Source organism: Leptonychotes weddellii, chromosome 2 (assembly GCF_054177405.1).
Source record: "Leptonychotes weddellii isolate Sample4059 chromosome 2, ASM5417740v2, whole genome shotgun sequence".
In the NCBI taxonomy this organism is placed as follows: Eukaryota; Metazoa; Chordata; class Mammalia; order Carnivora; family Phocidae; genus Leptonychotes; species Leptonychotes weddellii.
This window is the reverse complement of record NC_138370.1, coordinates 118442582-118456434: the sequence shown is the minus strand read 5'-3', so window position 1 is coordinate 118456434 and position 13853 is coordinate 118442582. Positions and strand designations below refer to the sequence as shown.

Below are 13853 nucleotides of genomic sequence, written 5' to 3'. Positions count from 1 at the left end.
CCCCTGCTTGTGTTCCCTCTCTCGCTGTGTCTCTCTCTGTCAAATAAATAAAAATAAAATCTTTAAAAAAAAAAAAATAAAGAAAAGCTAGATATCCAGATACCTGTGGAAAGTAACTCAACCTAAATACAAACAAAACATGCTCTGCTTAAATCAAGCAAAAGAGGTCTACAGGCTGTATCTGGCATGCAAAGCCACAAATTTCTCATCTTAGCTTTAAATCATTATTTCACAAAAGGAACTTTGGTTTCACTAAGTCTGTAATTAGACTCATAAAATTTGCACACACACATTATTTTTTTAAACTGCGAAGGCACTACATCCTATTCTTAATTCATTCTTTTCCTATTCTCAACTGAATGATTTCCTTCTATATCTCAGGTAATCCAATCTGTGTTTCTTCCTCATGTATCTATTTTTATTTCTTCTACTAATCCGGTAAATTTCTCAAGGTAACAATATCTATTTCATCTTTGTGTACCTGTACCTTCAATAAATGAGAAAAATGCAATCATCAAAGCTTCGAAGATCTGCCAATGATTTACAATATTTGTCTTTCAAAACAAATCACATAATTAGTCCAAACTTCATAACAAGTTTGAAAATATAATGTGACAATTATATTCACACTAATTTTGACAAAAACTGGGTCAAAACATTATCACATACCTCACCAAAACCACCAAAGTACTCCCTTATTTTCTCTTCAGGTGTATCTGGAGAAAGGCCACCAACAAAAATTTTTTTAACAGGCTCTTTTGTTTTCATGGCTTTGGCCCTCTTAGGATCAATCACCTTCCCATTCAATTTATGTTCTTTCTGATCCATGACCTAAGGGAATTGAAGTTTTTCATTTTAAGTATGTATCTTAATTGAAGTTCAGATTATTAACTTACTTAATAATTGCAAATACAGCTAATGCCAGGTATATGCTGACTTGCTTATAACTAAACTGTCAAATTATGGTGATGTGACATCAGCTAATAAAGAACAGTGTTCAAACCTAAGTGTCAATAAGAATGGGGACAGGAGACACAAATCTAATCAATTACTAGAAAACCATCTCACCATTAACTGTCACCAACATAAACATGACTGCTACTTCCCCTTAGCCCAAGAAATTCCAAAATCTATACTTCTGCGAACTTGTTACAGATCATCCTTTCAATAAGGTGTCTTTAGGTCTCAGTATTTTTAAAGTTAATTTTTTTTTTCAAGTACAGCCTGGCATATAGAAGATATTCAGTAAACAATTAAAGAGTACTCTTCATAAAATGTACTGGTTAAGAACTATAGCTCTTCCTTCATTTATTGCAAAAGGGGAAATCATGAGCAGGCAAATTAGTGTATCAAACTATCCACATCTTATATTATTAACTGATCAGAACACATAACACACTACCTTATCTACACTCTCCGACTCTTTAAATAGCACAAAGCCAAAACCCCTTGATCGCCCTGTGATAGGATCTAACTTCAGAGTGCAGTCTACAACTTCACCAAATTTGGAGAAGTAGTCCTTCAGATCTTTCTTTGTAGTGTCCCAGCTAAGGCCTCCTATAAACATTTTCCTGTAAAGACAAAAAGTAGTATTAAAATGCTAAAAACAAATAAATAAACTTTGCCTTAAGTATCCATAACAATAATACCTTTTCCAAACTGCACCAATTTACTGGGCAGTTTAATGATGTCACTCTTCCTATATTACCAGGTATCAAAAACACCCCATTCCAGTTTTGTCAAGTTTTGCTTATTACTGCTGCATCTGCATCTGCATAACTATAAAATAGTGAGGAAGCAGCAAATTCTTTTTGACTTGCCAAAATGATAAACGTAACCCTAAAGTAAAAATACTACACGTTTAAGTCTTAAGTTACAAGTTATCAGTAACAGCAAAACACGAATTTTAGCTTCAAATTTCTGTTCCAAATCTTCATTAAACTTGTAAAAGGGCTATGCAGTCCCCACTGATCACAGCAACCAGCATGACTATGCTGAAGCTTTTTTAACGGTTCTCTCATTAACAAAACTCTTAGCACATAAAATGGGAAATTCTAAGTCTCACAATTAAGTTGTAAGCTAAGTTTTTTGATGTGCTAAGAGTCCTTAATAAAGACAAAATTAAACAACTTAGCAAAAATTACCCACTGAAGCATAATCCACTAATTAACTTCTATGATTTATTTACAGTAGAACCTCAGTTAACCAGCAATAAAATATTTAAACCCTGAAGATGCTAAAAGTGACAGGTGGTAAGTGGAAACCACCAGAACACTTTAAGACCAAATATATACACTCAAAAAAAAAAAAAAAAAAAACACACCTCAGGTGAAGTATTATTTTTACTACAGCAAAATGCTATAAAGTTCAGACTTGGCAGCTCTCTGACTGCTTTTACATCTGCCCCCTTTGCTGTCCCTTAGCCTGCCCCGAAGAGCTTACACACACCTCCTACCCTTTAAAGAGACAGGACTGGAGATTTTTATTTTACGGGTAAACTGTCAGAATTTGTTATGTGAAGGCTAACAATTTTACAGGAATAAAATCACACTTGCTCAATGTTTTCTCATCTTTGTAACTGGGGTAGGGATGGGGATGTGGTACTAATTTTCAGCTCCAGATAGAAATTAAAGCAGGAAACATCTCCATCTTGTGGGCTTTTAGGATAGTGCCACTAAATCCAATTCTTCAAACAAGAGGCCAATTGTGTCCCTAGAATGAGATCTCGTTCTACTTCTCCCCTAAAGATACCAGATTAACTGAGGTGTTACTGATCTTACTATTTTACCACAGACTTGTTTTTAGTTCTAAAGACAAAATTCACTTACAATGCCAAAGAAGTCTTACTTTCAGTATATACTGTGCTTCCCATTTCAGGTTAAGTTTTCAATTAGTACATGTATTGTAATGTAAAGCTGGGTTATTTATATGCTTAACTTTCAGGACTTCCTCTAATAAAATCTCCATGCTTGAAGTAACCCTTATTAACCCTTTTGTATTGTATAATCAGATGAACATAAAACACCCATAAATTGTATAGGTAGTTTTTAATGTTTATTGCCAATTTCATGGAAAAAAGTTCTTCTCAATTACCTTTTCTTTCATTCAAATAATGCACCTTCTAAAATCCAATCCTTGACACTTAAATATATGCCTTAAGAACACTTTACTTTTATAACCTAAAGATCCAGAGCACGTCCTTCATAGATGAAAGTTCATTAGCAACATTTACCCTTTCAAGGTAAGGACACTGCTATATTTTTGAAGATGAGAAAGAACAAACTATAAAGCAATGACCTCTAGCTCAGGTATCCATGGCAATTCTAGAACAGAAACTTCAATTAAGTTGAAATTTAACTACTGAATTACCACCTTCTGTGATTACAAAAAATTTTCCATCAATAATTTAACAGTTGAAAATTATTTCAGCCTGAAGAGAATACAGTAACAAAAGCCTTGTTTTAAAAAAGCTGAAGTTGAAAGGCAAGAATATTCTGCCTGATCAGTTCCCTCAGATATTAAGACAGAATTAGTTTTGATTTTATTTAACCAAGGCAAAGTTTATACTGTGTTAAGTGTCCTTGATTTAAATTATTTAAAAATTACAAAGAAATAAGTTATAAGCCATGAATGAGGCATGTCCTATTATTAGTCACAAGCCCCAAATGTTTTTCACGGCATAGGAATACAGTTTTCTTAAATACTAGATAAGCACACTAACGCTTCAACTGGCCCAATAAAGAACTCTCTATAAGAAACTTCCCACCTTTAATACAGTCATTAGTACAGAAGTTGTTAAATGTGCCTACTACCTTAAAGCTAAAAGGTCATCTTTGCTGCTTTTCCTAACAATCAAATCCCCTTTGGACAGAATATTAAAAAGTCTGGTCAACTATAATTTATACGTATTTCACAGAATCATTACTGTTTCTCAAAAAACTAGAGCAAAATACATAGTAAAACTTCAGCTATCCAGCACCTTTAGAGAATGAGCCAAATATTCGACCTTTTTTAAAAAACACTGCCTGCCTTCCAATCTCTCCCCAGTTGTTTTTTAACATTCAATTATTTGGGATGAATTTTTTTTTCTACAACACATCACACACTTCTGCCTTCTTAAATACAGTAATCATGATTTAAACACTGTATGGGTCATTCACCACTAATTTATATTAAGCTACTGTGGCATGCCCAAAGGCTCTTCTGAAATGAGATAACTATTAATACACTAAGTGCATCTCATTATTCTTAGTTCTTTTAACAAGTTTTATTTTTCATTTTTGCCAGGTTAATCACTGGTTGCTGTTAAATCCACCCCACCCCTTCCATTCTGTACGGTGGGTAGCCAGCACTTGAACTTGGGCAAATTTTGTGTAAAGTTAAGAAGGGTAAAACAACCTCTGAGCAAGAGCCTAAGTGGCTCTTTGAGACAAATGCCACTGCCATTGTGGCAGCCCAAGAGTGCTACTATAGCTTTAGCTGCTCTAACAAGGAAGGCTGCTGCGCAACTGAAAGCCAGACAGGTAAATCCTACAATGAACACAAATTGTTCCAAATCATTCCATCCTTACAAAAAGGAACATGTTGAATCCATCAAATCTTTATTCAGTAGACACACCAAGATATAATGGTAGAGAGTACAGTAAGAAAAGGCCTGTTATCTTAATTTTTGGATAAACAGCCTCTCAGAACACTAGCATTCTGACATGCTCTTTCTCAAATTATGAGATGGCATAAGATACACTTAATTTTCTTTTATATTACTGTATTTTGCTTCAATTACAGTACCTATTGTCCATCCATATTACCTCTGCTGCCTTGAATACCAAAAGTGAATTTCAAGTTGCTGTCACTCCTGCAGAGATGTGCAAACACTTACAATGAGGTAGAAACAGAACTTCAGAAAATCCTAAGCAGCCAAGTTAAAACTATGTCACAAGACTTGTTCAAGTAGCAACAAAAATGGGCCCCTAATCCTGCAATGCAAGCTTAAAATTTCATCCTTAGTTTTAAGTGAATCAATAATCCTAATGAAAACACAGGACTTCATCTACAGTGTTTTACTGATAGTTTAACTTCTTAATCCTACTAAGCTTTTTAGCACCCCAGAGGCAATATGGTATTCACTTTAAAACACCTACTCAACAATTGAAATCTCCTTGCTTTTACAGATATTAATATTACACCATATTATAGTATTAAACGATACGCATAAAATTATACAACTCGGTGCAGATGACTTTCCAAATACTATGCAATGTCATTTAGGAATTTAGACTGTTTAGTGGGACATTCTCTTCTCAAATAAATTTAGAGGCAATAAGCCAAACCACTTGAGTGTAAATCCTACCTCCACCATGTATTAACTCTATGACCCTCACGAAAACAAAAACCCAAGATCGTCACCATATCTGTAAATGAGAGGACGAAGAGCCTATTTCATGAATCTTCAGTAAGGATTAAATGAGCAAACACAGGGATGCCTGGGGGCTCAGTCCATAGAGCATGAGACTCCTGAAATCAGAATTGAGTTCAAGCCCCACGTTGGGCATAGACCTTACTTTAAAAAAAAATAAAGGAGCAAATACACTTAAAAAGGCACAGAACATACTCTGAAATATCCCAAGTGCTCAATAAAAAATTATTTAGAAGGGGTAGAGCACAATTTAATATAATTTAATCAAGCAATGTTTTCATTTACCTATAACCTTAATTTTTTAAAATCTGCATGGGCTATATGAAATCATCAACATTAAGAGGAAAAAGCCAGAATGAGGTCTTATATAAATAGATCCAAAGATTATTTTCAATACTATAGACTTACCCAAAATGTTTAAATATCCCATGTAAAAAATACAGACTAGAAATTAGGTTGCCTAAAAAACTCTTAAATAAAATGTAGTTAAAAAACCATCTCGGTGACTTGTCTGTACTCCACGTAAATGCCAGTATTTAGTAAGGAATTTCAAAATATAAAAAGTAATACATATGGAGCAGTGCTGGCTGATGAAAATACTGATTTAATACTGTTTTTCACACCCAAAAAAACTTATTCTCTGTATCATTGGGATCACTAGGTTTAAACACTCCAAAAGTCGGTATTTTTTTTTTTTTAAGATTTGACAGACATAGCGAGAGAGGAACACAAGCAGGGGGGAGTGGGAGAGGGAGAAGAAGGCTCCCCGCCGAACAGGGAGCCCAATGTGGGGCTCGATCCCAGGACCCTGGGATCATGACCTGAGCTGAAGGCAGACGTTTAATCGACTGGGCCACCCAGGCGCCCCAACAGTATTTTATTTAAAGATACTTCTAAGGCTTTACTGTTTACCTTATTCAAGGTAAAATGATAAACACCATTTACACTCCCTCCCAATTTTGAAATAGGGCCAAAAAAATATTCTGTAACTTTCAAACACTTCCTGACAACTCATGATTTTCCATATGTGGTTTCATAACAAGTTCTGACAGTTTAAAAAACAGAACAGAAGTCAATCTGATATATATTTCAGTACATAACATGACTGGCCAATCACTGTCACCTTTCAGAGTAACAGTCAAGCATACCACTAATTCGTTTTAAATTTTCAGTATTTTATCATTAAAATTACTCCTTTAAAATCCTAAAATGACAAAATGTAAGGAAAATCCCACCAACATATATAAAATCAGCATTTTTCCTTAGGAAGTACAGATTATTTATTGGGATTTTTTTTTTGGTGCAAAAAGGTAGTTTTATTAAAGCACGGGACAGGACCTGTGGGCAGAAAGAGCTGCCAGAAAGTATAGAATCTGTTTAAAGTTGACTACCTATAATGGGGTTACTTTTTATAACTGAACAGTATCACATGGTAGGGTAATCACTTTAGAATCTGTATAAAAAATACTTGTGGAAATAGACTGACAAACTTTTAACAAGTCAATAAAGATTAACTCCTCTAGCCTAGCTTATTAAATCTCATTACTACTTCATACTTTAGAATGAATCTAAATGACTAAAAACGATTAGGTTAAAAACGTAACTAATAAAGATGACAGGTTTTAAGTAAATTTTACATGTTTAACCCAAAAATCTCCTCTTCCTTTCATTCCAAGGAGAGAATGACTTCCTGTATTTTCACTTTTAAAATAAACTCTCAATCAACTTTACAAGGTTAACTCCCATCTACCTGAAGGTTAAGGAATGGGGTTTCCTTAACCTAGAGGTTAAGATTCTGGTTAACTGAGATTACTACACACTCACAATTCTGTAGTTTTCTATTGGAAATCAATTTAGATATGAACACTAAACTCAGAAAATGGTTTTTACCTTTCTTGATGAACTTTTAGACTCCTGCAATGCTTTAAAATCACATTGCTTTTTAACAATAAAAAGGAAAAATTATGGAAGATTGATTCCATGACACTGCCTATTGGTTGCTTTCTCAGTATATTTGCTGATACTTTTTCATCTTTCTTTCTTACAAGACTAAAGGGAGTGAGGGAAAACTTCCTAGTAGTAGTTTGAACTGTGTTGTAGTTTCAAGTCTAGAATAAGCAGGAGTTTACAGGACATGACCCAATACTTAAAACTATCACCCTGATTACTGGCCAAACACTACCAGCAATAGGAGTCTCCCCACCCCCAAATAATCTTAAATATCTAGAGCTCCAATATACAATTTAATACTCCAGAAACTAAAACATGCTTACCTTTACTCCACAGGAGTAAATCACTGGCAGTATCAACTATTAAGGCACTGGATAAACACACACAAGCTATGAAAGCAGGCTATGTAGTCAATCTTCCTGTGGTGAGCATTGTTTCCAACACATAGATCAGCAAACCAAGTAACAGATGTGTTATATTACCTGAGACCACACTGTTGGAAGTGAAGTAACAGAAACAGATCCCACGCTTCCAGCATCCAGTTCAGTGCCCTATCTACTAAAACGTTGAAGCAGAACTAAAGTCAAATAAATCTTGGACTAACAGAAGTTATGTTTCACTCCATTTGTCAATCTGCACACACACTTGAGGTGCACAGCTTTAAGTGGAACAGGAAAAAGGTTATTATTCTATTCCTTTTTAAATGCTTTCAAGCACAGCATGTATCACTTGAAGACTACAACTAACCATCCTCCATACTGGCCACAAATCACATACCCCAATAGTAGATTCAAAACTTTCTTAAATTAGAGCAGCCTTACAAAGGACAGAATTCCCAGGCAATATTAAAAATACACATTAAATATACTTAGTTTATAGAAGTCACAGGACTTGGAGAAAAAAACCCAGGCTAAGGCCAAGTAGATTTATCTCAAAAGGCAGCACTGAGAAAAACCACAATGATTTTCTCCAATTACAAACCCTAAAGGTCAGGTGATTTAGTATCGTCCATAATTTGAAATGAAAAGAATTTAATACTCCTCCCTCCCTTATAGGTTCATCATCTTGAGACTCTGGGAGCATCAACTTCTGCAATTTTAACACCAGAAACTTGTTAAACGTTCCAAAGAACACTAAAATTCAGACCATCTACTCAAGGTCTCAACTTTACAGTAAACCCAACTTTACTGAATTAAAAACCAATAAATTAGGTATGAGGCTGCTCTAGAAGTAACTATTTTATAAAGCAACTTCAGAATGCCCCAAAAGCACTAGGGTATAGATTATAATCTCAAATATCTAAAACAAAAACATGTGTATGCCCATTTCTTAAAAATTAGAGAGCAGTCAACCCACAGCAAAATTAATTCACAAAATTCCCAAGCAGGAAGAAATCACACGAGATTATACACTAACGGTTACAGATCTAGATCTACTGCCCTGTTATTAGACAAGTAGTCCTGTACTTTGGCTGATAAATGAACTGAATTACTTTGCATCCTGCCCAATCCAATACAGGCAAGTCAATGTACCTACCTTATAAAACTATCTGAAAGCTAACACAGTATTATAGTTTTCCACTCATCTTGATATTTAAAAAACTCTCCTCCAGGTAGCTTTGCTAAATGCCATGTATATTTTGCCCCACATGAAGTAACTTTAAATTACCTACCCTAAAAGAACTGCAGCCCTGTAAAGAACATGAACCCACACAAAAAATGGGAAATTCCAGTGCAGTTGCTTACAAGTAAAAACCAGGGATGTTAAAGTTGAAAGGATTAAAATGAGATGATCTCAGGAAGTATTTTATTATGGAAATGAACAGATTACTCCAGAGGTCTGAATTGTGGCAACATCCACAGAGATATACAACAGGCATGCCCTCCTAAGAATAGCTGTTTATTCTTATATTCAACATAAAAAAAAACTTTGAGTGCACAACAAACTCATTTTTAAAATTTTAAGGAACATATTGCAATAACTTTATTCTCAAGTTAAAATTGTAAAAAGGAATGCACACAGAAATGTTTAAGAAACTCAATTTGGATGATTTTATATCTAGTAAAGCCAGTCTTATTCTCATTCCTGAGACTATTACGAAACTGCTGCACAATCTTTCTCAAACTGGGAGTCAGAGAAAGGAACAGATAGAGTGACAAGTGCACACAACAAAAAGAAAAACAAGAGTATCTGTAACAGGTCGAGGCTGGGTGATTAAGCAGTAATTTTATAAAGTCAAATATTACGCCTTAAAAACAGAAACATTATTTGTTTTAATGTAAACCTGCTTAACTTAAAATGAACCTCAGTTAAATCCTATTTTCAGAAAATGAAAATAGTTCATAATCTAAAATGTTCACTATATATATTTAATTGTCCACTCTTCCTAAGAGGTCATTCAAAAAACTTGTAAGCTTACATTATTGGGTAGCAGGGCAAAAATAATTCTTACAAAAATCATTAACAGTGATCTCAAACATAAGTTTATGGTCCTTTCTAATCACTGAAAATGACTGCTTACATAAGATTTGAAATATGTAACAGAGCAAAAAAGTCAGGTATAGTGACAGTTTAATCTTATTTAGTTTGCCACGATTAGCTGGCAGTGAAAATGAAACTATCAGTGCCAAATGGACTAATTTTCATCAAAAACATTTTATTCCATATGTCAAACTCTGACCCCAGTCTTCTTTTTACTTTCCCCTTTTGCCTATTTCCAGTCTGCTTTATCTGCAATATAAAACCAGACAGATTTCAATGGATGAGAATACAGTATTAAGTAAAGCTCGTGTAAAATTTAAATGCTATCCCAATTGGGCTCTTAAAATAGAATGTAGTTTGTATAGCTAAGTCAACTTTCTACAAATTACTGGCCCTCTAAACTCCAGTGGTGGTGGACAAACTCCTGGAAAACTCAAAATCAATCCTAAAAGCAGAAAGATTGACATTTAGGGGAAGGGGAAGGCTAAAAAGAACAATAATCTACCATCCATCCATGGAGAAGTCATGCAATTTCAGAGACATGTGAACCAACCGTAATTAACATTTCAAGCAAATCACACTGAAAATTAAAAAATCTCGTAAGAGCTGTAGCGAAAAGCCCCATCAGCCCACCTCTGAATAGTACATATCCAATTGTTAATAAAGTTCTACTTACAAATATGGCTGGAGATAAAATACATTTTTGCATAATACATATACACAACACTACTTTAAAAATTGTTTTACTTTTCACATACCCAGAATATTTCAGTATAGCATGCAAGACATTTCTAACACACAAGATTTTATATCAAGTAACCTTCATATTTAACATTAAACTTAGAATTTCAACAAAAATATGTGTCTTAACAAAAAGAAATCAAATTTGAAATTACGGTAATATTTTTTCTTGTTCAAATGTATCAATATTGCTAATTATATTGTTATTTTAAGTAACCAAACCACAATAACATGCATTAGCACAAACCAAAAAACATGTAATGGCATTAATTTTGCCCAAAGATCACACACGATGCCTAAAAAGATTTTATATCCCAGGCACAAGATATCCTACTGTACTAGGTCTAGAATTTCCTGGGGATCAATGGGCAACTAATCAATACACAGCCTCTGCATGTTATGACTACTGAAACCTTTATAATACAGAAATAAAATTTAAAAGTTTTACCATTCTTCCCGCTGTGCCGTCGCTGCTTCAGAGTGTCGTGGGGAGGAGTTTGAATGGCTAGGGAATTAACAACCGGTACAGCAACCAATCAAAATTCTAGTTTTAGTTTTTGACATTGTTAGGGCTAAAAACTTTAATTCATTTACACTTCAGTTCAACAGTAGGTAACTATAAGGATAGCAGCTTTGTGATTTCAAAAATGAGGGCTAAAGCCTGCCCCAAACAGCAAGTTATACAATTAATCATTTTGGTGCCTCTGTCCAAAGAACAGAATTCAGGAAATAAAAACCAAAATGTTAAAGGTTTAAGTTTCCAAATATTTAACTATTCCTTTCTTAAACTATATGTAATTCAAAATTAAGTAAATTTAGTTTCCCATCCCACCTCCAATTCTCCCAAAACCAGCACAATCAGCCTGACCTGTCTGCCTGGGCTAAGATTAAACTCGACATTCTGAAGTGCTTCTCTTTCCCACCCTCCAAATCTTGTGCTCTTTCCCAATAAAGGAAATCATGTTTTCAAATACTGGACTAAAGTGACATTTTATTGTTTTCATTTTCCACACCTTTCTTGTTATAGTGAAATAAAAATCACACACACATCCCCCCATAACAAAAGGGAAGAGATGCGTTAACCCACGATCAGCGGTCAATAACGGGAGTAAGAAAACCTAACCAAGAGCCCCGATTTAGTCCCTCCTGATAACTCCTGTATTATGCGCCCGCTCCCAAATGCTGCATTCTAATGTATCAAATGCAGCTTAAATAATATATACAACTTATTCCAACTGGAGGGAACAAGTCAGTACTTTAAAACCTGCAAAAAACAAAAATCATGCCATAGCACAATAAAGGATTTGTTCATTTTATGAAAGAAGGCTGGTAGGCCTCCTTTAACAGTGGGTAAGAGAGCGGGAAGGAGAAATCAAGAGAGACCAAAAAAGGATACTGCGCATGGGGGGTGGTGTGTAAAAAAAAAATGAAAACTGCACATAAAAAGTAAGGTTACAATCTGTATGAACAGTTGAGGAACCCAATAGGTGAGGGCGCGAAAAGGGTGCGCGGTTAGAATAACTCCGCGGGTGGGGGAAGGGCAGCCAACAAGCTGGAGGTAGACACAGCTCCACAGTCAAGTGCAGGCCCCGCCGACAAGGAACTTAACGAAAGCCCATGGAGCAAAACGAACGTACCAACAAGAGATTGAGGGAATATCACCAGGCCCAGTATGTTCCGTAGGCTGAAAAGTAGGGCCTAAGTACGCAAACCGTTGTTCGATAGTGTATTATGTTAAAAAGAGATTGAGACCAAACTTATCCGAAATACAAAACACATTCGGCCTGAAGCCGAGGGGGGAGGAGCAGAAAGCATGTGCTTATAAAGAATCACATCGTCTCGGGATGCTAAAGTGGACGCACCAAATAAACCTTAGTTGTCCCAGCATAAAACCTTCTGTGTCTATCTTTAAGCCTGGAACTTTAATAAAACGAGGAACGGAGGGGACAGCGGAACAAGAAAAAAGTACCCCTAGACAGGCGGGAAAAAATCCTGGCGGCTAAGTCGGTGGGAGGAGACCCAAGGCGAGGGAGGGAAGGAGGGCGGGCCAGGGAGCAGCATGGTGACGGCTAAAGGTGGAAACGTGTGTGATGGGGGAGGGGGCGATAAGCAGACAGGGGGAGAAGGAAATGAAAGCCCAGCATAGAAAAGGGGAAAACTGTGCAAGGAGACTGCACGGGGGCCTGGAGGGCGGGCAGAGAGCGGGAACGAGGCCTAATGGCGGGGGATAGGAAGGGGGAGGGGGAACTAGTTGGGCCTGACTATCCCGGGTCGCCCCTTACTCACCCTTCATCCTCCTCGTTCTTACTGGCATCGATCTTCGCCCCTTCCGACTCGGCGGTGCCCCCTTCGGTGCCTCCAGCCGCGGTTCCGCCCCCGGTCCCGGCTCCACTTCCCGCCGCCGCCGCTGCCCCCTGCGCCGCCGCCACCATGGCTCCCTCCTGCTCGCCCGCCGAGCCGCCTACCGCCGCCGTTGTCGCCGCCGCCGCCCCGTCCCCGCCGAACTGCTCCTCCGACATAGTGCTACTGCCTCCGCCGCCGCCGAGACTACACCCGCCGCTGCCGCGAAACGAAACTAGCAGCAAAGTAATCCCCGCCGCTGCCGCGCGCCCACTCTACCGCGCGAAGCACACAAGACAGAGAAGGCGCGCGCGGCTGCAAAGGTTCCTGTGCCTCTCCCTGGCCTGCCCCCCTCGACTCCCACAGTCGCGTAGCGCGCACTCCCGCTCTCTCCAGCTGCACTAAAAAAGAATAAGCAGCAGCGGCAGCCGCTCTTGCCTCCTCCTCGCTTTAATGGCGCCGCCGCGGACCACCTAAAATGGCCGACGGAAGAACGGCGCGTCCCGGTCACGTGACGCGAGAGCGCGCCCTTTGCGCCTCCCCGCCCCCTCTACCGCTAGCTTTTTTCCTCTTCCTCCTTGGTCCCGCCCTCTCGTTCCCTTTTATACCTTCTTCTCACGCGCGGCGGCGCACAGCTTGGGGCCTTTAAAAGGAACCGGAAATTGCGTTCGATAAGACGGCCGCGCGGGGACCATCGAGAACAAGGAACGCTGTTTCGAAGACACAGCTAGAGGGGCCTCTTCCTTCGCCCCCGCCCTTCCGAGGGTTCCTGGAGTCGGCCCGCCCATCCGCCAGCCGCCGGCGGGAGCCCGGGCGTCGGGCTGGGGTGTGGTAGCACCTCCCAGAAGGCGACTGTGCCCGGTGCGCGGGCGGCGTGGGGGTGGGGAGGCGCACAGCCAGCGGCTCCTTCTGTCTGGTAGTGCCC

General features: G+C 38.1%; 1 protein-coding gene across 6 annotated transcripts in view; it reads right to left on the bottom strand.

Annotated features, from left to right (window-relative positions):
• The window catches only part of HNRNPD (heterogeneous nuclear ribonucleoprotein D), a 22795-nt gene extending 9375 nt beyond the window's left edge, over positions 1 to 13420 (bottom strand). For 2 of the 6 annotated variants that reach the window (XR_014142964.1, XM_006745338.3), the window contains exons 1-4: positions 12875 to 13418; positions 11037 to 11093; positions 1403 to 1571; positions 670 to 831 (exon numbers count right to left, since the gene is read on the bottom strand). Coding sequence is in view for 4 of the 6 variants with exons in the window: in XM_006745338.3 (XP_006745401.1) it covers positions 670 to 831; positions 1403 to 1571; positions 11037 to 11093; positions 12875 to 13107 (621 nt within the window). In the remaining 2 variants the exon portion in view is untranslated. Of the gene's footprint in view, positions 1 to 669; positions 832 to 1402; positions 1572 to 11036; positions 11094 to 12874 lie in introns of all 6 variants that reach the window. The other 4 variants (XR_014142965.1, XM_006745340.3, XM_006745339.3 and 1 more) reach the window with 4 other exon arrangements.
• Positions 13421 to 13853: the final 433 nt, after the last annotated feature.